General features: G+C 38.8%; 1 protein-coding gene across 1 annotated transcript in view; it reads left to right on the top strand.

Annotated features, from left to right (window-relative positions):
• Positions 1–25719, top strand: part of ttc39a (tetratricopeptide repeat domain 39A) — a 76372-nt gene that overhangs the window by 32790 nt on the left and 17863 nt on the right. Inside the window, exons 4-13 of the mRNA XM_073063014.1 lie at positions 2704–2780; positions 5188–5255; positions 7211–7275; positions 9797–9896; positions 12526–12591; positions 15002–15110; positions 19151–19218; positions 19321–19380; positions 22545–22706; positions 25188–25279. Of these exons, the coding sequence (XP_072919115.1) occupies positions 2704–2780; positions 5188–5255; positions 7211–7275; positions 9797–9896; positions 12526–12591; positions 15002–15110; positions 19151–19218; positions 19321–19380; positions 22545–22706; positions 25188–25279 (867 nt within the window). The remainder of the gene's footprint in view (positions 1–2703; positions 2781–5187; positions 5256–7210; positions 7276–9796; positions 9897–12525; positions 12592–15001; positions 15111–19150; positions 19219–19320; positions 19381–22544; positions 22707–25187; positions 25280–25719) is intronic.

Here is a 25719-nt window from a genome sequence, read left to right on the forward strand (position 1 = left end):
TATTTATTTCTTTCCCCAGATGACCAATAATTTTATCTTCAGAGCACCTATATATTTAATCCTATCTTTTGTAAATAAGGGCGCCAAATTTTCAGAAATATATCATATTTATTTCTTAAATTATAAGTAATTTTTTCAAGTGGAATGCAGCTGAAAACTTCATTCTTCCAACGATCTATACTTAAGTGTAAATCCGATTTCCAAGTAACTGCAATAGCCTTTTTGGCTACTGCCAATAATAGGACTTTTAAGACATAGAACCATGCCACATAGTGTGGGTCTTTTGGCCCACTATGTTGTACCAACCCATATAACTATTACATGCTCCATCTAACCCTCCCCTCCTACTCCATCACCCTCCAATTTTCTCACCTCCATATGCCTATCTACAAGTCTCCTATTGTATCAGCCTCTGTCACCATCCTCAGAGGTGTGGTCTAGGCACCTTCCACTCTCTCTATGAACTACCTCCAACATCTCCTGTAAACTTGCGTCCAATCAATTTAAACATATGTCCTCTGCATTGGCCATTGTGCTGCTGGCTGTCCACTCTCTCTATGTGTCTCATAATCTTAGAGTATCTCCCTTTCTCAAGAAGTCTCTTATTCTTCTTTGCTTCAAGGAGAAGATTCCTAGCTCATTCAACTTTTCCTCATAAAGCATATTATTTCCTCTAATCCAGATAACATCCTGGTAAATCTCCTCTGAACCCTCTCTAAAACTTCCACATTCCGCCTATAATGAGGTGACAGGAACTGAACACACTACTCTTAAGTATGGTCTAACCAGGTAATAGGGCATTACCTCATGGCTCTTGAACTCAATCCCCTGACAAATGAAAGTGAGCATACCACATGTCCTCGTCACCACCCTATTGACTGGGACCCCAAGATATCCTGGTTCCTTCAACATCACTAAGAATCCTGCCATTAACCTTGTATTCCACCTACAAGTTTGATTTTCCAAAGTGTATCACTTCACACTATTCTGGATTGAACTCCATCTGCCACTTTTCTGCCCAGCAGTGCATTCTATTTTAATTCGTGCTTTAGTCCATATGCTATAGTTCAGTTAGGCAGGGCAACAGAGAACAGCACAAGCTTTTCTCACCTGTGGTGCAGAATAGGCACTGCTGGAATTTCCACCCTTCAGCAGCAACATCCAGTAATGGACTCTGTTAGGATCAGCGGAATTGGAAGGTGTTCATTGGATTTCTTGGTTGTTTTGCATTGCTTATTGTGGTCTATTTCTACCCTTTAGAGGTCGGCTGTATAATTACAGTGAGCCGATATCTAGTTTAGTTAACACAAAATATTCTGCAGATGCTAGGGTCAAAGCAACACGCACAACACGCTGGAGGATCTCAGCAGGTCGGGCAGCATCCGTGGAAACGAACAGTCAATGTTTCGGGCCAAGACCCTTCATCAGGACTGAAGAGGGAGGGGGCCCGAAACATTGACTGTTTGTTTCCACGGATGCTGCCCGACCCGCTGAGTTCCTCCAGCGTGTTGTGCATCTAGTTTAGTTCCACTGGTAAATTTACAAATCAGAATTTCCAAGAAAAAGAATTCATATTATTTAAGTTATTTCTTGCAACTGAAATCAAGCAAGATATTGAACAGCATGTGGATGTGGCAGATGATCCTAAAATAGGAGGTATCATAGACAGTGATGATTATCAAGAAATGCAAGGGTTTCTTGGTCAGCTAGGTCAGTTGACTGAAGATTAGCAAGTGACTCAATTCTGATAAATGCATTTAGGGAAGTTGAGCCAGAGGAGGAACTGTACAGTGTTTGGTCAGGCCCTGGGGGGTGTTGTGGAACAAAAAACACCTGGGAGTGCATGGACGTAGTTTGCTGAAAGTGGTGTCATAGGTAGATAGGATGCCGAAGAAAGCATTTGCTGTGTTCACTTCATCAGTCAGGGCATTGAACACAGGAGCTGGATCACTATGTTGCAGTTGTACAAAATGTTGGTGAGGCAATACTTAGAATATCATGTACACTTTTGGTTAAAGGAAATGAATCATTAAACTTGAAAGAGTTCAGAGAAGATTTTACAAGGTCGTTGCCAGGACTCAAGGACCTGAGTCATAGGGAGAGGTTGTGTAGACTAGGACTTTATTCCCTGGAACACAGGAGGTTGAGGGGTGTCTTTATAAAGTGTACAGAAGCATATGGGGTTTTTTTTGCAGGAGAAGGGGAACTAAAAACTAGAGGGCATAGGTTTAAGGTGAGAGGTGGAAGAGTTATTAAGGACCTGAGGGGCAAATTCTTCACACAGTTGGTGGGTATATGGAGTGGGCTGCCAGAGAAAGTGATTGAGGCAATTACCATAACGGTTAAGATACCTGGTTAAGTACATAGATAAGGAAGGGAATATGGGCCAAATGGGACTACTTTGGTGGAAGCTGTGGTCAGCATGGATGAATTGGGCTGAAGGGCCTGCTTCCTTGCTGTATTACTCTGTACAACTCTATAACCAGAAATTTAGCTGAAGAATTAACTTCGTATGTGGTGTGTCAAGTTATGTATAAGTATACTTTAGCTTTCATGCTTAACATTCCGCCAAGCATTTGGAACTGTAAACTGGCAAAAATTATCACCTTTAACACTTAATGGGTGAAGGGATCATTAGAATTCATGTTAACGTCTTTTTCACTGGGCAGTAACCTGGGTTTTTTTTCCCTTTCATTCTACTAGGTTTAGGAAAAAAACCACTGTGGCAGACTCAATCAACAACTTGATGAATAGGCAATCTGCAGAGGATTTCACTGAAGGTTTGACGAGAGTATTATAATTTAAGATTTCATCCTCCACCAGTGATGTCTCACACAAGTCTTCATTAATCTTACCCTGTTCCCAATTCTATGGTTCTGTCATTTTTGTCAATTGAAGCAGAAGGATGGGACCTGGTTATGGCATTTTCCTGGAGTATCTTCTCTTCAAGGAGAAATGGTCTTCACCCAGTGTGATTCTGCAGATGCTGGAAATCCAGAGCATCACACACACACAAAGTTGGAGGAACACAACGGGTCAGTCAGCATCTATGGAGCGGAATAAACAGTTGGCATTTTGGGCTGAGAGCCTTCATCAGGACCTGGCCCAAAATGTTGACTGCTTATTCCCCTCCAGTTACTCATTGACCTGTTGTTTCCTTTCGTTTCATTCTGATCTGTCCGTGGTCTTTGCTTTAATCATTAACTCTGGCAGTGCATACAAATTTCATAAACCCCTTTGTGTATTAGATAAACTTCCCTGGCCCCCATCCTAACTGTTACACTTAATCTTGTATCTGTTTCTCCTCAACTCAAAATCTCAGTCACTGGAAATAGTTCCTACAGCTCCTTTCACAAGTTTGAATATTTTCACTGATGATTCTGTAATCTCCTCTGCTCTAATTAAACTCACTGTTTCTTATATTTTCTTTTGCCATGGTAACCTAATAACTGTGTTTTGTACTTATTGGCACAGAGCATATATTACAAAACAAACCTTTAGCTGTAGTTTTACTAAGCCACGTCTAATTACTGATATATCTAAACCTTCTTATTATATCACCTCTCCCTGTAAACTCATCATTAAATTATGAACATTAATGATGAGTTCTGTCTTCTAATGCTGTTAATTTTAACATCTTGAAAAACTGAACCATAGGTCTCCAGCTTTCCAGATCATTCCATGTTTTGTTTCTCTTTTCTAAGTATTTACACTAATTGAGGTTGAAAGTAAATTGCCTATTCTATCATTTTATAAATATTTCTGAGGACCTCCTAATGGGTCTTCAAAGTTTGGCAGTATTTTGCACTTTAGCAATATCTGAAAAATTGAACACTGCTTTGAGACCCTGCTCAAGTCAAAAATTTGAACAAAATCAATGCAATGCCCCTCATGCCATGTTTCGCACGCGAGGGGCAGCACTGTAGTGCGGTGGTTAGCGTAACACTTTACAACGCGTTAACTGTAAAATTAGTGATTCCTGCCGCTGTCTGTAAGGAGTTTCTACATTCTCCCCATGACTGCATGGGTCTCCTCTGGGTGCTTCGGTTTCCTCCCATATGCCAAAGGCGTATGGTTAGGGTTAGTGAGTTCTGGACATGCTGAGTTGACGCTGGAAACATGGTGATTCTTGCGGGCTGTCCAGCACAATCCTCGCTGATTTGATGCAAAATGACGCATTTCTCTATATGTTTGATGTTCTGTTGCATAGGTGACAAATAAAGCAAATCTTTACCTTACCTTTAATTTTACAATGCAAAATTATCTGTAGAATGATGATGGAAACATAACTCACTTGCCCATTTTGGTAACTATACCTAAACAATGCATCATTCATCTGTATATTTTCCTCATTGCCTCTCTAAGCATCATTACACTCATACAAACAGAAGCATTATGTCAATGTAGGTTCGGAATTTAGTGACTGAATATGATAGTAATGAGTAAGATATTGTTCTCTTACCCCTTTAGATTTTTGCCACAGTTCTAGGGACAGTCTTTTTAAAAGCTGCGGCGAAATATCAATCTGATTGAAAGCTTACTCCTGTTTTATATCTGATTTGCATAATTTCCTACACCGACAGGAAATGCCAATGACACAAAGCGGCAGACATTCCTGAAATCAATACCAGCATTTTCAAAGGAAGGAGCAATGAAGATCTTAGTACAAATGAAGGCCCTTTCGCCCTTCTAACCCGTAGTGTCTAAAAGTATGACCCTGCAATGCCCAACAACCTAGCTAAGGAGAGATTTGAGGGAGTGTGTTACTGGAGGAAAGAGCAAGGGCAGTTGAGGAGTTCAGGGAAGGGATGCAGGTGTTCAATCCTCGATCATTGAAAGCACGCTGACGGTGGTTTAATGACTAAATCTGGGGATGATGAAGAGGTCAGTCTTGGAGGAGTGAACACCCCTCAGAAGGTGATAAAAGTTAGAGGATGTTGAACAGCTAAGCAGGACTGAAACCATTGAAGCAATTGTAGAAGCTAGTTATCAAGAACACTATAGCAAAAACTAGTTACTGAGTGGTTCTTGCATATTTAAATTTGTTTGATTAAAATCTTGATTAATTCCTGAATGTTGATGTGAGTGGAATTGAAGACTGGAAGATTGTCAAAGAATGCAATAATGGTGCTTAATTGCAACCTTTTAGTACTGAAAGCTTATGTGGAGTGTTTGATCTCTACACAGAGGAAATGCATGCTGAAGTCTGCTATGCTGAGTGTTTATTACAGAGGGCTGCTTTGACTTTCCTACAGGTAATTATATTTTGTGCTAAGGAAGGGAAATGAAAGATTTTTAACTTCTACTTGTCAAATCATTTTGTATTAAATTATATGTAATTGCTGGAATGTTGATGTTCAGCAGATATTGTTTTGCTTACAGCACATTCCCTACAACATAACTGATCTTTCAACTATAGATATTGTGCAAATTAAATGACAATATCAAACATTATAATCAGGTCAATCAAACTATTCCTGTTCATTAGAAACTAGCAAACTTGCTTTAAGAAGTTGCTTGTTTTCCTCTTGTTTCTTCTTGAGAACGAAGGAAGTTCTCGGCATAATATTCTGAAATACCTGACATAATTTTTTGCCCATCAATTCTATCAATTTGTCCTTCCACCACTACCACTGCCCATTGCAACTCACCTATGTAAAAAAAAACTGAATCTAAATCTTGTTCTGTTTTTTAACAACTCCATTCATATCTCACCATAGCCTGCATTTCTATAAGAAGCGGGGGAGAAATGTAACTTCAATCGCAACACTACATGAGCACACAAGCTTTGCCTCCTGGTTATTTTACCTTTACGTATTTGCTCCAAGTTTTATGGTTTCATTGTTACTTAATTTGACAATAGAGACAAAAAGTCTAGTCAATCTCTGTCCTCCATCCTTAGCAAAACCTCAAAAGAATGTAATGCCACAGATTGGAGGGGGGTGTTCAGTAAGAAATGCAGGTTGGAACTCTCTAGTATAGTGTTCTGTGGTCTGGCAATTCCTGTGATCCAGCATGTTTTTAAATTATTGTTCAGATCCACTTAACTAATTCTAACAAATCTGTACTAATCTATAGCACCTTCTGCAATCTCGCTTGACAGCAGTCTCCAATTTACAGAAACTTCTGGCTATGGGCAGTTCTCAGAACCCATGCATGAGCTGGAGAGTTTCTACTATTAAAGAACAGTTCTCCTGCTAAGAAGAAGATGACGAGGGGAAATTTCTGGGTGTATATTTTTGTGGTCCAGCACTAATTTGGTCCCAGGGATCCTGAACTAGAGAGATTTAACCAGCATTTCCATCACAAAGCTGCACTATGAGCTGAGGCTATAAAAGCCGTGGGCAAAGTGGATCCTTATTGGTGAAATGAAATTTCAAAGAAGGGAAGTAGAACAAATCTAAAAGTAGTGGCATGGGAGGAATGAGAACCATTAATATACAACTGTAAATATCTGCTTTAGATTGACGACCATCATTATATGTATATATTGTTGGTAAGCGTTTTGAATCTCACACTTGCAGAGTTAGGGACGACAGTTAAGTTTGAATTTTAGTAGATTATTAAACTGGGGAGAGCTGGAAGATTTAAGAGAAAAGTTACAACAGGTTGAATAACATTTTTTAATCATCTTTTGCTTTTTTAAAATTTTGCCCTGTTTTCCATATGAAAGGACATTGTTTTAACTTAATTTATCTAAGGTGGTGCTTCAATCAATTCAGTTCAACTTTTGGCTTTGACTTTTTTTTAAGGTTTTGAGTGTTCTGGAATCTCAGAAAAATTCAGTGCATTTTAGTTTAGCAGTTCTTGACTAAGTCAAGAGGTAGGGGTTAACTGGTATTCAAAGAGGATTCTCCTTTTTGGCTGGAGCTTACTTAGGGCATCACTTGTAGTCCAAACCTGCTGGGGAAAGCAATGTAACTGCAGTTCCTCACAGATTGCTGCACTTCTGAAGGTTCCTTAAGGAGGATCAATAAGTTGGAGAGAGAGGTTTTTTTTCCCCCAGTGGTTGCCACCGACCACAGATTTTGACCAAAATTTTTTTTAACACTCCTGGTGATTGCTGCTGGCTCAGCAAATGCCATCCCCAGTGTCTACAAAAAGAAAATGTAAGCAGTTTCATTTCTTAGATAAGTAGTCATATAGATTGGTGTTTTTTCAAACTATACACGGTACTCCAGTTTTGCTTTAACATGTGCGTTTATTTCAGGATGAGAACATGATTAGCTTCATCAAAGGTGGCATCAAAGTAAGAAATAGTTACCAGATGTACAAGTAAGTTGAACAGAGTTCTGTGCTGCAATGGCTGATAATTGTTGCTGCGTTTAGTCATTTTGTTCCATAATGCGAGATTAACTCATTGAAATGATAAAAGGGGAAAGAGCTATACTCTCAGAATTCCAGTTCAGCATTGTTCACCTTTTGAGTTTCAATCATTACTGGGTGGACAGAAATCAAAAGTGAAGTCACCAGCCTTGATATTACAACTAAGCCAATTAGGACTTCAATCACTTCCCATAAAGACTATCAGGAACCTGGAACTATTCCTCCTAAAAACTTTTCAATCATTTAGAATTGCTAGAACTGAGGTCAACATATATTCATGTCTGTCTCCAATTGAATGTGAAGTTGACTTGAGGAGCTGGTTGTCCTATCCCGTTAGTTATGGATCTAACCATATTAGAAATATTCCTCATTGGAGCTCTGCTGTTTCCATTTCAGGCCGTTTGCATGGAGACTGTATTGAGGCACGAGAGCCCAGTCAGTCTGCTTATAAATGACTGCTCCATAGGAAAGTGAATTCTGCTCCCTGGCCTCCAATAATGCTGGTTGTTACTAATCACAAATAATCACTCAACAGCAGCCTGGCTTTGATGTATTCTTTTCTATCTGAATCAGGTTTATTGTCACCAGCATGTGACGTGAAATTTGTTAACTTAGCAGCAGCAGTTCAATGTAATACATAATCTAGCAGAGAGAGAAAAAAATAATAATAAATAAAATACAACATAATAAATAAACAAGTAAATCAATTATATATATATATATATATATATATATATAAATGATTTTTTTTAAAAATGTGCAAAAAACAGAAATACTGTATATTTTTAAAAAGAAAAGTGAGGTAGTGTCCAAAGCTTCAATGTCCACTTAGGAATTGGATGGCAGAGGGGAAGAAGCTGTTCCTGAATCACTGAGTGTGTGCCTTCAGGCTTCTGTACCTCCTACCTGATGGTAACAGTGAGAAAAGGGCATGCCCTGGGTGCTGGAGGTCCTTAATAATGGATGCTGCCTTTCTGAGACACTGCTGCCTAAAGATGCCCTGAGTACTTTGTAGGCTAGTACCCAAGATTGAGCTGACTAAATTTACAACCCTCTGCAGCTTCTTTTGGTTCTGTGCAGTAGCCCCTCTATATCAGACGGTGATGCAGCCTGTCGGAATGCTCTCCACTGTACAACTATAGGAGTTTTTGAGTGTATTTGTTGACATGCCAAATCTCTTCAAAATCCTAATAGGGAATTGTTCGTTTTGCAGTTATCAGTACAGGTAATTCAAAATGTGGAGGCTGCAGAGGTGCAAGAAATAAATAATCAAAGTGATCTCTCCAAACACCATTGCCCATTAGTTATATTAAATAAGATAAATAATCAGGGCTTCTAAAGCTTTCATATTACAGTGGAATTTTGTTAATTGAGCCATCAGTAATTAGGGCATCCTCTGTGCTCAAAAAGCAGTGATTTTTTTGTTACTGATGGTTGTTGAGAAATTAGCAGTAAGACAATTCAGAACTGTTCTGCTTATTGCAGCTTCAAGCATTCAGGCTTGGGGTGTGCGAAATGGCTGAGAGTGAAAAGGAAATGATTGCATTACTTTAACAAGTTAGGAACTATGTAGAATTTGAAGGTATCAACGATCAACTTGAATGTTACAATGAAACTGAAGATTTGGAATATGTAACAGTTTTTAACTAGAGCCTGTTGCATGCACTTGTGAGGCCGTTAAGACATTAAACTGTGCTTAGATTGAACAGTTTTTAAGTAGCATCAGTTGCGTATGCTTGTGTTAAGTTATTCATTTAGGTCAACTGATGAGCAGTGATTTTTGATGCTACTTCATGCAGTCCTTATCTGCACTGATTTTGATTATTTACAGTCAATCAAGAGAAACAGCAGCATTCACAATACAAGTTCCTCCAATTACTATTAGGAACTAATACACAGTTTAATAGTACTTTAGTAGTATTGATAGTGTTCTGATTTGTTCTGTATTTCATTTAAATACACAGTTCATTACTCAGCTAGACATAGTTGGTCCTTTTTAAACTCTTTCCATGAAACTTCAGTTAATTGCAGCAGCCAATTAATTGGGCCAAAATGTCCTGTTACCGATGGACCCCAATTACTGGAATCCACTGTACTTTCAAGAGAAGCCTTGTGAAAATATTCACTATCAATGACCCTGCCCTCCCTGCTTTAACCTGAGGTGCATCCTGCTCCTAATTCACCCTACGTACTCTGCTCGGGCATCACCCTTTCAGTTTCGTTGGAACTCCACCTGGCCATCTCCCTTTCAGTTCTACTGAAGGATCCTCCAGGTTGGAGTCATACTTAGCATGATATCCATAAGGTAAATGAACCGTTCTAATAGAATAAATTTCAACATCAAACTTAAACAAGAAGAGCTTAGATATAAATATTAAGTATATACTTAACAATGAAAAGAGCTTAATTACAAAGCATTCTGTTAAAATAATTTTGATTTTAAAAAATTGTTTTTGTCCAATTCTTAAAGGGAACTTCTTAATATTGTGCAGTCATCAAGCTACACCAAAGGAGAGAACTATAGCCATTTGGAAGGAGGTGTTCAGCTTGGAATTGGAGCTTTCAATCTAGTGAGTAAAGACAAATGCTCTATTAAATTTTACAACACCTGCATGCCTCTTCCTCAAATAAGATAATCGGATGGTTTGGTTCTCCTCATATTCAAACATATGTTGCCTGCGCCCAACATCCTTCTATTGTTGCAGCCATAGAGTGGTTGTGAGGATTGTGAGATCAACCCAAGGATGAACTCGTGCATCACAAGTAGTAAGCTCGTAGCATCTCCACACAACCCACTGTCTCCCCACAGTCAGTTTTCTTCTCCATGGACTATTTTATGCTCCTGGCACAGAACAATTTCATCCTACTAGCTTCTATGAACCTCTATGCAGAAGTACTGATGTGACACTCTATGCAGAAGTTTTAATGTTAGGCTGAAGCTAGAGACTTGCTGTGTAGTATCTTTGCAATAATGTATATGAATCAAAATCTGAGCTAAAGCATATTCTATGCAATCACATTCTAGGTTAATTTTAACTCATTCATTTGTGAGTTGAAAGGACAATTGACACTTTTCTAATGTAAGACAACTTTTAAAGAAACTTCTCAAGAAACATCTGTTATTTTGTGCAAAATCGCCCAGAAATTTAATTACATTAAACTTTATTTTCAGAGCTCTGCTATTGAAGATCATTATTTCCTATGTGAAATACAATAACTACTTCTAGATCATGTCATGGCACTGGAAGAATTTGACTGGGACTCTTCTGATAGTCTTTGTATGGAATATCATCATCCCCTTGTAATAGCTCTTTTGGATCACAATGTCCTGAAGACACTCATGGGACAATATGATCTTAAAACTGTGGGATCAAACTGGGAGGCCTGCAATGTAATTTGATTGTACAATCCTTCTTGCCTCTGCTCTACATTAAATTAGCTCCTTTGCCAGCAGTCTTGGGTCTCCCAGTAGCCTGCTGACCTACTGAGTGCTCCCACTCAGTCCCTGTGATTCTCACTACATTTGCTGCTCCTCCTGTTTCATCCCAGTAAAGTGCACATGTATACTGTATGTTACCTTGAGATTCGTTTTCTTCTGGTGTTCACAAAACAGTGAAGTACAACAGAATTTATGAAAAACCATAAATTAACAAAGACTGACAAACAACAAATGTGTAAATAAAGACAAATTGTGTAAATAAAACAAAATGATACTGAAAACGCAAGTTGAAAAATGTCCTTGAGAGTGAGCCTGTAGGTTGATTTGTGCTGAGTGAAGTTATCTGTGTTGGTTCAGGACTCTGATGATTGAAGTGTTAATAACTGTTCGTGAACCTGGTAGTGTGTGACCTCAGGCTTCTGTACCTTCTGCCCTGTAGTCGCGAGAAGAGAGCATGGCCTGGATGTGGAGGTACTTGTTGATGGATGCTGCTTTCTTGTGATGCTATGTGTAAATGTACTCAGTGGTGGGGAGAGTTTTGCCTGTGATGGATTGTGCTGTGTCCACCTCTTTCTGTAGACTTTTCTATTCCCTGGCATTGTGTTTCCACGTTAGGTCATGATGCAACCAGGTAGGATTCTTCAATTGTGCATCTATAGAAGTTTGCCGAAGTGTTTGGTGACATGCTGAATATATGCAAACTTCTAAGGAAGTAGAGATGCTGTTGTGCCTTCTTTGTAATGGCACTTGCATGCTGTTCCCAGAACAGATCCTCTGATACAATAACGCCAAGGAATTTAAAGTTACTAACTATCTCTACCTTGGATCCCCTGATGAGTATTGACTCATGGATCTTCATCATGAAACTTGTCCCCATGCATTTTTGACACTGATCCCAATTATCTTCAACAATGATGATATACTAGTCCCCGTTCTCAGACTCACCTTCTCAAATGCAGAGCTCTGATGTGCCCACGAAATGTTCCTGCTGCTGTGAATACCTTCCTCAGCCAGGTCTGGGGCCCAGGTCACCACTGACGTTTTATGCATTTGGCCCGTAACCAAAGCAACTGTTGACCCAATGGAATTTTTCACAAATGGCCTTAAGCTTAATGCACAACCAAATTAAATGTGTTATTTTCCTCTCCACTCAGAAGGCATAGATTTGTCTTGGAAAGCTTTCGCAAATTGACAAAATAGTTAGTAATTATTCTCACTGTGGTTTATGGGACTTGTGTACTTACCGGCTTCTCCTGAACATCATGGATCTTTAACTTGCAGCTGGCTGTAGGTTGGGTATTTAATGGAGCCAAAGTGGTTTGTGTCTGCAATTTGTCAAAACAATGAACTTCAACTCAAGATAGATTTGCCATACTGAACATCCTTAGTATCATTAGGTATGACAGCTCATCACCAGAGTTCTTACTATATTGTTCCCTGTGTTGCTGCCACCACCTGCCATGTAATGGAGGGATGCAGTAATTTGATGACTTGTGATTCATTCCGTTTTCTGTTTTTTAGTCTTTGGGACAGCTTTTTACATGTTAGTCACCACTTCAGCCAGTGAGAAGTCCAATCAGAAAACTTCAAGCTGCCAATTTCTGACCATGTACTAAATCTCCAAACTGGAAAGTAATTTTGGATTTCTACCATCTTTAACTTTGTTCTGATTCCTTAGGATATTTTGTTTTGGTAAAAGATAATATTAAATTGCAAACATAGAAGTCTCATTTTTACTTTTTTGTGCTTAATTTTCCTAGACTTTATCTCTATTGCCAACAAGGATTCTCCGACTTTTAAAATTTGTTGGATTTTCTGGAAATAAGGTAAGAAAAAAGCATATAATGGTTGTACTTTTTTGAGGGCAACACTGCTTTTTAAGGTTAGTGACAGGTTTTAGTGACTGAATGGCTATACTCAGGGTTTGCTATCGCTGGAGTTAACATCCAGCTGCAGCTCTAGATCATGGTACCATCAAATCTGATACACCTTCTCACATCTCCTGCAATTCTCCCTGACAGATTGTCCACATTTTACTCTGGGGTGTAGTGTTGTTTACACCATGCAGATAATTTCACAGGACATTCATTGGAATGACAAACATATAAGATTATTAAGGGATTGGACAAGATAGAGGCAGGAAGTATGTTCCAGATGCTGGGAGAGTCCAGTACCAGAGGGCATGGTTTGAGAATAAGGGGTAGGTCATTTAGGACAGAGTTAAGGAAAAACTTCTCCCAGAGAGTTGTGGGGGTCTGAAATGCACTGCCTTGGAAGGTAGTGGAGGCCAATTCTCTGGATGCTTTCAAGAAGGAGCTAGATAGGTATCTTATGGATAGGGGAATCAAGGGATATGGGGACAAGGCAGGAACCGGGTATTGATAGTAGTTGATCGGCCATGATCTCAAAATGGCGTTGCAGGCTCGAAGGACCAAATGGTCTACTTCTGCACCTATTGTCTATTTGACAGCCAGCTAGTCCTCCAACCCTAATAACTTGTGGTAAAGAATTACATTTAAAGTTGTAACCAGTGCTAACTACAATTTAAAATATATAAACTTTATAAACATAGATGGTGATTTTCTAAAACATTTTATCAGCTCATTTGTACATGATCTTGATGAGTGGGTGAGTGCCATGAAATTAAATAACAGCAAATCTCCAATTGTAAGACCAAGCAATTAACTATCTTGCACATCTCCATGTCACAATGTGCTGAATTCTCCTGGTTGTGGCTGGCAAACCTGAGGGAACAACCAGAAAATGAGTAAATTCCAGACTTGTTTGGTCCCCCAGTAAATGAACATGAAGTCCTCCAGTGAAGTCTAGGCTAGCTGAGCTTTCCCACTGTCTTGTTGGGGAATTCTCTCTCTAGTCTGGACTGAACTCCCTATTCATCTGCACCCTCCGACTAGGGACGGTTACTAACTTTGAGGGCTTTATTGTAGCTTTCCTGGCCTTTTGTTTTTAGTTTAGTTAGAACAAATTTAATAATTTTTAGATTCTGAGTGTCAGAACACTTCTTTCTAAAAAGTTAAGCATCTCATAACTTTGATGCAATGCACAGCTCCAGCAAGGTAGAACTTTCAGATTCTGTCAGGGATGTTCTCTACACAGGCCCTTCAACATGCCGCCTGAGACTCGGTCATTGTTCACCATGCTGGGTACCATTGAGAGTCATCCACCCTCGATGGGATGGGGTTATTCAATATGGGGTGAGATTGGAATTGATAGGTATTTTCACACTGTGATAGATAGTTTGAACTAACTCACTGCATTAAACCAATAAACTGCTTTTCTAAGCATTGAATGAAAGTCATATCAGTTTAATTTTCATTGCTGTAGTCAGCTGATCTTGACTTAATTCTTAGCGATCCACCACCTCTATTATACTCATTTCTGCGAGATTCCTATTTTTTTTTAAAAAGTGCTCTGGTACACCACTGCCCTGTGAACTGTAAGGATTCATTGTTCAGTCCTCATGTTTATGGGAATGTTGAAAAACTATCACATTTTACAAATTATCTCAGTGAGAGTTCAACAGTGGGTCGTCTTCATGAGCATGTGAATTTTAACTCAGGAAAGGGACTGATTAACAGCAATTTATTCTGTTTGCGCAACAAACAGATTTTTGGGATCAACACACACAAAATGCTGGAGGAATTTAGCATCTGAAGAATCTCTTGTGTTTAAGATTTTTAGGATCCTTTACAAAGAAAAATGAAGACTGCTCTAATCTTGAACTATCATCTGTCATTTGTGTTTGATAATATTATGGAAGATTCAGACAAAAAGAAATTGCATTTCCTTAGCACTTCAGGGCATCTCAAAATTATTTACAAAGAGTGAAATGCATTTGAACTTCAGTCAGAGTTGTAACAAAATGTGATCTTAGATAGGTAAAGATTAAATCCTGTAAAATTCTATTGCAACTGAGAAGGACTTTTGATACAATGGAAGAATGGTTCAGAATGTTCTATTAGCATCCAGGTGCTGAAATGAGCTTTCCTGTGGATTATCTCACACACCCACTGGATCTGAGTCTAAGAGACCCGTGAAAAGCACTGATAATACAAAGAGATAGCTGTGGGTGTATGTGATCTAGCAAACTGCAATTAGAACCTAAAATAAATTGTTTAAAGATTTAATACTCTATACAGTTTGTCAAAAATTGCTTCTGTAGCACAAGTAATACCAAGAATGTTAACTTTGTACTAAAGAGACTCCTGTCTTTAGGAATTTGGTCTGGAACAACTGCAGGAAGGAGCATCCACGGAAAACTTTCGGGCTCTTCTCTGTACCATGTTGCTTCTGTGTTATCACACGTTCATGAGTTTTGTACTGGGTGAGTACTGCTTTTCCCGTGATTGCCACATACAGTACACTGTTTTAGTGATTAGTACAAATTTTCAGTTTAATTAACCAGGTCTGTTTTACCACACAAACTTTATTAAAGAAGAAAGAGCAAATATCTTTTTGGTTAGGATTGTTTAACCATTTTGTAATGGAGTAAATACAGATTTTCTTGAGCTGCCTTGGCTGACAAATAACTTGACAAAGAGTTATGGGTAGCTACAGATAGCTCACAAAACTGAAGTTCGTATAAAACAGTTTTTCATTGAGTTTGTTACTTTTCAAAAAATACACAGTAGATCTTTTGCATCACAAAGACTCTACAATGTAATTCATTGCCATCCTCTTAAAAGGCATATAGAGATGGGTAGTAAATGCTGGTCTTGTCACTAATACCCACATCTCACATAAATAAATAATATGATTACTAAATGCTCCAGAATGTCCCAACTTTCACATGACAGTTTTCCATTCATGCCTCCTTGTATACTTTTTCCACTTGCCGTGTCTTTTCCATACTTCAATCAGCAGCAGCTGGGGAGGGGTGGCAGTCTGAGAATTCATGAGCAATGCCAACAAGCTAAACTTTAACCTAATATTGTGATAAAATTGGGAAAAGTTATTCAATGCATGCTACAATGATGTATTGTCATTAGAGGCCTTAAATTTGATGCTTGAAATTTGGTTACCAATGATCTAAGCATCGTGCTTAGCAAAGGAAAGTGTGTCATTATCTCAAAATCAAATAAAACTGCAGTCTTAAGTTCACTGGAATCACTTTCCACTAGATATGTAATTAAATGAAATAAGTTAATGGCTCTTTAAATTTTTCATTATATTACCTGCAATGTGCTGTAACTGCTAGATAATAGGAAATAGCCAATATCAAAATAAGAGCCCAGAAAATTGTTGCATTTGTTGAAAACATTCTGTATATCTTCCTTCTGGCAAAAAAACACTTATGTGACACAGAATTTGGAAGCACAGCTATGTGACTTTTGCTGCTCCTGGAATTTATTGTATTCATTCTGACTGTGAATTGTTTTGTTGTCCGCAGAAATAATCCATTCTTAAAATATCAGTAATGAAAGTATATTTTCCATAGTAAGATTTAATCCTGAGTAAACTCTCTCAAAATGGGAGTATTACCCTCAAGAATAGGTAGAGAAACTTGGCAAATTCCCGCAGAGAGGGGTATAAGATCAGAGTTCAAGCAGTTTTTTTAGACCATAAGACATAGGAGCAGAATTAGGCCATTCAGCCCATTGAGTATGCTCTGCCATTCCATCATGGCTGATCCTGGATCCCACTCAACCCCCATACACCTGCCTTCTTGCTGTATCCTTTGATTAGAGCCCTACAGAGGTTAAGAGGAGAAATTAATCTGAAGAAAAAAGGTACTAATTACTTTGACAAAATAAGGAAGTACAAACTGATTCATGTATTTTTGGTTAAATTTGTTTGACTTAATTTTTCCAGCAGCCGGTACCAGAATCTGAAGAATTTAATGGGTATCAGGAAAAAGAAGCAGAATTAAAATAAATGAAAATATATTGATAATTTAATATTAGGAGGATGGGCAAATATTTTGAGATTTTCTCCTTCGATCTCACCCTCTCAAATGAGGTACGCTCCGCTCAGACTTGGGATCTTTTTCAACTCTGAGCTGGGTTATGCACATTGCAAATGTTTATAGCCATCTCTGCATTTATGGCTGCTTCAATTATTAAGACTTTTAAACATCGAAATCCAAATGGATGTACTATTGCACCAAAATCAAGTGTGTCACATCCACATCAGTCACAACAGTCCTCCATACTTCATCATGTTTAACCTGTTTCATCAGGAAGTGAAACCCTTTCTGAAGCATTGATTACCCCCAGTGTATTTAATTTGAATTCGTTATTATCTTTGAAAATCTCTAAAACCGTGCTTGACATTGCAATTTCCTTGAGCAATTTATGTTCCCCACCCTATAAAATGAACGCCACTGATCACAGACTTCAAAGCTTCATTTGCTGTGTTTCCTCTAGTATCTCGCTTCTTTGATCTGTCCCTGGCACTGGACCCAAGATCCAATTGATTTCAATAAGGATTTTAGTGCTGGGAGTATCAAGGGGAAAGATAATTCTCTTTTAAAATAATTTCTATTTTTAATGATGGTTTTGGTTATTACTTTTAATTATTTACTTCAGTGCAATTATTTACAAATGTCTCTGAAATATTTATGGACTACTAGAGTTATAGAGTACTACAGCACAGAAATGGGCCCTTTGGTCCATCTAGTTTGTGCTGGCCTGGTTTTCTGCCTAGTTCCATAAACCTGGACCCAGACCATGTCCTCCATATCTGTCTCATCCATATATCTGTTCAATCTTCCCTTAAATATACCAATTGAACCAGCTTCTACCATTTCTGCTGGCCAGCCTCCAAACCGGTGTAGAATCCAGTGGCATGCAGCTGGCTTTGGCATCTCCTTTGCTAGCAGCTGCATCAGGCGACCCGAGGCCTGTGGGCCTTGTCCTCGCCTGCAGCAACACGGTGTAACAAGCCCTGCTCCATCGCTATTAGCAACACGCTGATGGGATAGACCTGCCGTACTTGACGTTCTTAATATCCCGTGGTGTCTTGTGATTATATTTTTTGAAAAAAGATTTAAATTGCACCTTTATTTGGACCCAGAGAGGCCGCTGCATCCAAGTGCGTCTCCATTGTCGTGGAAGTCTGTGAGAAGCAATTGTGTCTTACTAACCTGATTGAGGTTTTAATGAGGTGATGAGGGTTTGTAATGAAGGTACAGATGTGGATTTTAATAAAGTGTTTGACAAGATTCTTCATCCGGAAGGTTAAGATGCACGGGATCCATGGTGAAGTGGCTGCTTGGATCCAGATATGGTTTGCCTAGAGAAGACAGGGAATACTGGTCAGAGGCTTATTCTAGCTGGAGATTAGTGATTGTTCTATGATTAGTGGTGTTCCGCAGGGATCTGTGCTGTGGCCTCTGCTGTATGTGATGCGTATAAATGACCTTGATGTGGATGCGTGGGTTAGAAAGTTTGCCGATGATATAAAGATTGGTGTTGTAGATAGCGTAGAAGACTGGCAAAAAAATACAATGAGATATAGATCAGTTGCAGATATGGGTGGAAAAATGGCAGTTGGAGTTTAACCTGGCCAAATATGAAGGGTTGTACCTTGGTAAGTCAAATAGAAAGGGACAGGGTAGGATTCTGGCTATGCAGTACGATGGGGTGGTTAAGAAGGCAAATGGCATGCTTGTCTTTACTAATCGAGGCATTGAGTTGGTAAATCAGGAAATTATGTTGCAGCTTTATAAAACTGTAGTGGACTGCAAGTGAAGTATCGCACACAGTTCTGGTCACCTCAATATAGGAAGAATATTAAGGGTTTTGAGAGACTGCAAGTGAGGTTTGCCAGGATGTTGCCTGGATTAGAGGGAACGTGCTATAACTAGAGATGGTACAAACTTGTTTTCTCTGGAGTGGTGGAGACTGCGGGCAGATGCGTTAGAGGGTTATAAGATTGAGAAGCATAGAGTAGGCAGACAATATTTTTTCCCGAAGTGGCAATACCAGAGGGCAAGCATGTAAGGTGAGAGGATGTAATTACAAAGGAGATGTGAGGGATAAGATTTTTACACAGTGTGGATGGCTGGAATGCACTGTCTGGGGTGGTGGTAGAGGCAGAAACATTTTAAAGAGATGTTTAGATAGGCGCATGAATGTGAGGAAAATGGAAGAATAGGGATATTATCTAGTCAGAAGGGATTAGTTTCTCATTTGATTAGTAATTTAATAGGTTTGGCACAACACTGTGGGCCAAAGGGCCTGTTCCTGGGCTATACTGTTCTATGTACAGGTGTACCTAATAAAATAGCCATCAGTCTGTAAAATCTTTAATTATATTACTGAGATTTCAAGTTAAAAATAAATGAAACCTTTTTAAAACTGTCAGCATGGCAGTTAATATCATACAATGCCCTAAATGAACTTAACTTGTAATTCTGAACAGGCACCGGTGAAGGTGATGTTGACGATGCAGAACGTTTACTGTTACCTTTTCTTAAACGGTATCCAAAGGTAAGAGTTCTGAGGAGGCCAGAAATAGTTGTTTTAATGTATTCATTTTGGCATTGATGTGATTATTAAACCTGCGATCTTTTTGTTCATCTATTCCTGCAGGGTGCTATCTTCCTGTTCTTTGCAGGAAGAATTGAAGAAATCAGAGGCAATATTGACATAGTAAGTAGTGAATAGTTAGATTAAAAAAATAACTACTACTGTTATCTGCCAAGTAGCAAGGTAGAGCAGATTGCCAAATGGCATTATTGATTTTTATTTTTTAATTTAATGATTTCACACCTCTAAGGTGCATGCCCACATCTTTTGCTACTAGCACACAAAGGAATTTTAAACTCTGCACAAAAGGTTGTCACCCTCTACCTTGTCGGCATGTTAAGTATAATTCACAATCAAACACAATCACATTTCCTTTTCTGGTTTCTGAAGAGTGTGAAGCACAAAGGAACTTATCTATTTAAAATGGAATGGCTTATTATTTTTTGAATAGCTTCCATTTAAAAATTCAGTGTTTACATGTTGTCGTCCCTGAACAAAACATTGCACAGCACAAGATTCTTGAGCACACTGGTCATTACATTTTAGAGGGAACATTGATTCACACTGACTTATTTCAAAGAGATGTAGCTATCATCTATCTCTGTATTGCAAAGAGTGAATTTACCATTAGTTTGCAAATGAAGTTGATAAGAGCAATGCAAGTAAATGTAACAATTTTTATCTGACTAACCTGCAAAACATATTACATGCCCATCTCTTCTGCAACATTGGAGTGACTACAGCATGTTTAATTAGAACATTTTTATGAATCATGTTGGATTCAGCTCACCCCATTTAAAAGTTCATCTGGTGATGCAAAGCATTGCCTCCTGTCAGAGCTGACATATAACAGTTTGTAAAAGTTGTTCAGAAATGATTATCAGCTAATCAAATTGCTCTGGGTCAGAGGTTCCTAACCTTTTTTATGCCATGGAGCCTTCCCATTAACTTGTTTAGGTAATTTAAGAAAAAGCAGATTAAAAATTTAAAATAATTAAAACCATATTACAGAAATGATAGAAAGGATTAGGAAATACAAATAAGGCAATTTTAATCATATATTTTACTTTATTTACATTATTCAGTCTCTATAGTAAGAAGCCTCATACACATAAACGGGGTCACTAAGTCTCCTGGTGATGGATAGAAGATGCAGATTTCCCAGCTTCATTCTACTGGACTGTGCATTGAGTTCAGTGATAGATCAGAAGTGGGTATGGACTGGCATCTGTCACTTAGCAGGTCCTGCACTTGACCAGCTGGGGAAGTCTGAATCCTGAGGTTCCCCGCAGAATCACCAGCCTGGAGCTGAATTGATATTACACCACCTTGGGCTAGAAAAGTCACGCAACGTCTAATAAAAGGCGCTGTCCTGCCGATTGAGTATCAGGAATTATTTCTGCATTTGTCAGTGGGAATTTCACCTTCCTCATCACTTTAATTTTGGTACACCCCTCCACCGTCCCAGATGCCGTTAAAAGTAAATTTCCAATGTAATGTTCAACCTCAACAGCAGTAATTTACTCAGAGAATAATCAGCATTTATTTACTTAATCTGCTTAAAACAACACCATTAAAACGTCTAACAGCAATACCACATTTGTTCTTACTTTGATCTGTGGCCTAAAGGAACAACCCTTTTGCAGATTTTACTTTTCCCATCCGTCGGGGTCACCCTTCACGAGTACTTTCCCACTGCACTGTCATCACCGCAAAATCCATTGAATCACTGGCAACTACTTCCAGTAGATGGAGCTGTTGCTTACTGTGCTATGTCACTTTGAGCTCAAAGTTCAAAGTAAAATTTATTATCAGAGCACATACATGTCACCACATACAACCCTGAGATTCTTTTTGCTGCAGGCATACTTAGCAAGTCTATAGAACAGTAACTGTAAATAGGATCAATGAACAACAAACTGTACAAACGCAGATATAAGTAAATAGCAATAAATAACGAGAGCATGAAATAACAAGATAAAGAGTCCTTAAAGTGAGATCATCGATTGTGGGAACACCAGAAACAGAATAGGTGTAGTTATCCCGTTTTGTTCAAGAGCCTGATGGTTGAGGGGTCGTAACTGTTCTGGTGGTGTGAGTCCTTAGGCTCTTGTACCTTCTACCTGATGGATGCATTGAGAAAAGAGCATGGCCTGGATGGTGAAGATCTTTGATGATGAATGCTGCTTTTCTATGATGACATTTCATGTAGATGTGCTCAGTGGTCGGGAGGGCTTTATGTGTGATGTACTGGGCCGAATCCACTACCTTTCATAGGATTTTCCATTCAAAGACACTGGTGTTCCCATACCAGGCCATAATGCAGCCAATCAGCACACTTCTATAGAAGTTTGCCAGGAGTTTTGATGACATGCCAAATCTCCACAGACTTCTGAGGAAGTAGAGGTGCTGTTGTGCTTTGTTTGCAATTATATTCATATGATAGGTCCAGGACAGGTCCTCTGAGATAGTGTCACCCAGGAATTTAAAGTTACTGACCCTCTCCACCTGTGGGAGTCCTCTCTGAAAGTAATCCACCTGCTGTGACACATTTAACTTGCAACATATCAATGGGGAATGTGTTACACACAGAAAATTAACAACACTGCTCTGTGAGGCATCAACCTTTATGCAAGTTTCACTAACAGTGTTAGGATGACAAACTGACAAAAAATCGTGTGGAGCTATTTCTACATCCATTTTGCTTTGTGTAGTCTGTTCATTTGAATCACTGCTGCTCTTGGTTACGTATATATTGCCCTTTGGCGACTGAAAGCAACTTAAAATAATGATATCCCACATCCTCCCCACTCCTGACAAACTTAACTCATCATCTCCCTGGATAAGAAAAAGCTCCTTATGTATAAACTATCTGCTTTTCTTCTCCCTAGTTATCAAATTCACAACCAGATTCTTTAAAAAGCACCTATCAATTTTGAACCTGATGCACCATCAATAACTCTCTGAGATGTGAGGCAAGATATAGGCTTTTATTGACTGGAAGAAAGAACAAGCAGCAATTGACCACCATACTACATCCTGGAGACTGAGGGCAGGGAATCGCCTTTATACCGGGGTCTGTGGGAGGAGCCACGGTCTGTGGGAGGAGCCACAGGAGCAGTCAGCGGTGGGGGGCGTGTCCAGACAGGTATATGTAGTTCACCACAGAACCAAATAAAATAAGCTGTCCTGACAGTGGAGTGGAACAATACTTCAAAAAAGTATAATGTACAAAACCTTACTGAAAATGGGAGTTTGATTTATTTACTCTCTCCTTTGATCTTCAGGCTATTTCACGCTTTGAGGAGTGTTGTGAGGCCCAGCAACACTGGAAGCAGTTTCATCACATGTGCTACTGGGAGCTGATGTGGTGTTTTACTTTCAAGCGCCAGTGGAAAATGGCATATTTCTATGCTGATCTGCTGAGTAAAGAAAATTCGTGGTCTAAGGTGAGAATAGTTTAGATGAGTTATTGCTTGGGAAATCAAGTCTTTCCTATTAATCTGCATGCTCCCTCAGACACTGGGCAAACTTTGACGTTTGTTTTTTGGTGTATACAACAGTGTTGTGGCTTGGGTTCAAATGTTACTCCTAGATCTTAGCTTGCCAGCCTGGAGGACAGGCGAGTTGCTAATGTTGTTTCATTTTTCAAGAAGGGAAGCCAGGATAATCCTGGAAACTGTAGACCAGTGAGTCTCAAGTCAGTGGTAGGGAAGGTAGGCACATGAAAGTGAGGAAAAGAGAAGGATATGGACATTTTGTAGTTAGAAGAGATTAGTTAAATTAGCCATTCGATTACTAATTAATTGGTTTCGCACAACAACGTGGGCAAAGGAACACTGTTCCTGTACTGTTCTGTGGGAACAGTGACAAATCCTATTTCTGTTTAGCATTATCAGTGCAGAGAGAATTTTGAATAAAATAATCTGTAAAATGACATTTGCAATGATCTATTAATCCAGCAAGGAAGCCAGTGCCTTTCCAAATTTCCCTGAGCTCACACCAAAAGCTGCTCAAGACTGGCACTGGCAATGGTAAGTTGACCACGCTGCCTTAATAAATGAACTTCCACCATTCTTCAGACTCCTACTCTCAGTGTGTCGGCCATTGCTGATTAGCTGTGAGCCATCGTGCCAACAGAGCACAGCATTCCTCGGCCCACAGTGAGAACTTGTGCTGCTCAGTCAGTGGAATCTGCCTTGGAGCACTGGCAATGAAGTATATTGTTTGGAAAATTGCGTAATATCCGTAAATCATGAAGCAAATTTGCTCTAGAGGTGGAATTTTTAAAAAAAGACCAGGACACTTAGCACACTGATGTTTATATTTTAGTCAATTAATTATTAACTTGCAGCAATAGCTCTGGCAGCTTTTGCTGTCCTGCTGAATGGTTCCAGTATTTTCCTTTTTTTTTCAGAATTTGTGTTTAAAAATTTGTATCATTTTCTGATTTCTACATATTGAGAGGACAGACTTCATAGGACTGCCACTGGCTCGTAGGCCGAGTTTTAATTTTTATTCATTTTCGTGATGCAGCTTAAAACATTGCTTTTACTCTTTTTTTCTTGTTTGTCATTTATCCGTCAATTTACTAATAGCTCCAAAAGGAACTGTAATTAATCAATTTTAATCTCTCTGGGTTTTCCTTTTATTAATGGAATGAAGGCATCGCTGGTAAGGCCAGCATTCATTGGCCATCACTAACCATCTGATGAGATACTCCCATCATGCACTTGAGCAAGATTCGCTTCAACAACAATACAGGAATGGGATATGTTTCCAAATCTGACTTGGGAACACCACCACCTGGTTCCTTTACACCTCTGCTGCCTTGCCTTGTCCATTTGGTTCCAGTCATAAATTAGTGAGGTGCTATAACAGCAGCCTAGGCAAGTTACTGCTGTGCGTTTTGGAAGACAGTGTGCGGTTCCGGAGTGAACGATTGCTTATGATAGTAGATGGAGTGCCAATCAGTTGGGCTTCAGTGCTGTGCCGTAGCAAAGCTCATCCAGTACACAGTCATACTCCTGATGTGTGCCAAGTAGATGGTGGAGAGGTGTAAAGAGGTGAATCAGCTGCTGCAGAATACCAAGCTTTTTTTGGCTTCAGTATTTACAATGTATGGCTTGTCCATAGGACTTTCTTATTAATGGTTGACTGACAGTATGTTGCTGGTGGTAATTGTAGATTGTTACTGCAGGGTAAATGATGACTTTAATTATAGCTATTCTTGTATTTTATTCCTCACACATTTACCACGTGTAATGAAGAGACCTTCATCAATGATACTCTCTTATTCAACTTCTAACGGTTATAGCATTTAGAACCAGGGAAACCAGTGCCTCTTTCTGCAGGTTCACCAACAGAAAACCAGAGGCCTACAGGGAAGATAAAATATCAGCTTGATGAACCTAGAATGTATCAAGATGGAAAGCCAAATGAGACTAGGAGGGGTGGCATCTGCCTTGATCTGGTGATAGATGATGTTCATCAGAATGGCTGTGATGACCAATCCTCACAATGTTTAAATTTAGCAGGACATCTTGTAAGATCAATCCATGTCTGCTTATTTAGGCAACAGTGAAAATATGTTGTGTCCTTGTAGAAACAGATTTGAATCTAATCCAGATGGCTGTGATGAAATAAACTAACACTGAAAATTCCTTAAATGTGCCACTGTTACAAAGATAACATGGCAACTCATTCTTATTGTTAAATGATTTTATAAATTAGATCTGTTTATAATACCTGTAATTATACATTAGTAGTATGTTTCAATGGTCTTTCGAAATGCTGGAATAAATATTTTCTGTTATTTCAGTAATGTAAAATAAAATCACCCAGGAGGAAAAAGTTACTGAAAAGGCAGAAACAAACAGTACGTTAAAGTATTACTTAATTAATATTTTAATTTTTCCTTATCAACATAGTCTACATACATGTACATGAAAGCAGCCTATCTCAGCATGTTTGCGGAAGACGACTACAAGCCATTTGGAGATGATGAAATTGAACTATTCAGGTAAGTGAGTTAACATGCTTGTCTTTATATGTTTCAGTTATAGCTTTGTTATATTTAGTTACAGCACCACAGAAATTTCCCAATACATATAAATGTATATGGCGAGAGAAGCTGATCCTTTTAATCCTGTACAATGTGTTTGATGACCTGTTGGTGATCTTCAATATAAATATATGATCAGTTTTTAAATATATTAATTATTTGTAAAGAATATTACATACTTTACTGCATTAGGGTTTACATTATGTAGTTCTTGCGTGCTAGAAGAAACTGCCCTTCCTGCTGACTAGTTGATTACCTTAAAAACAGCTTTCTGTTAGTTGACTGCTGATCTACACGGTGAAATAGATATCACATTTTACACATCTATTCCTTCAGCGAACTACTAAAATATATTCAAATATTTCCAATTAATAACTTAAGTTTAAATGATTGTTGGA

The sequence above is a fragment of the Hemitrygon akajei genome, chromosome 12 (genome assembly GCF_048418815.1).
Source record: "Hemitrygon akajei chromosome 12, sHemAka1.3, whole genome shotgun sequence".
Classification (NCBI taxonomy): Eukaryota; Metazoa; Chordata; class Chondrichthyes; order Myliobatiformes; family Dasyatidae; genus Hemitrygon; species Hemitrygon akajei.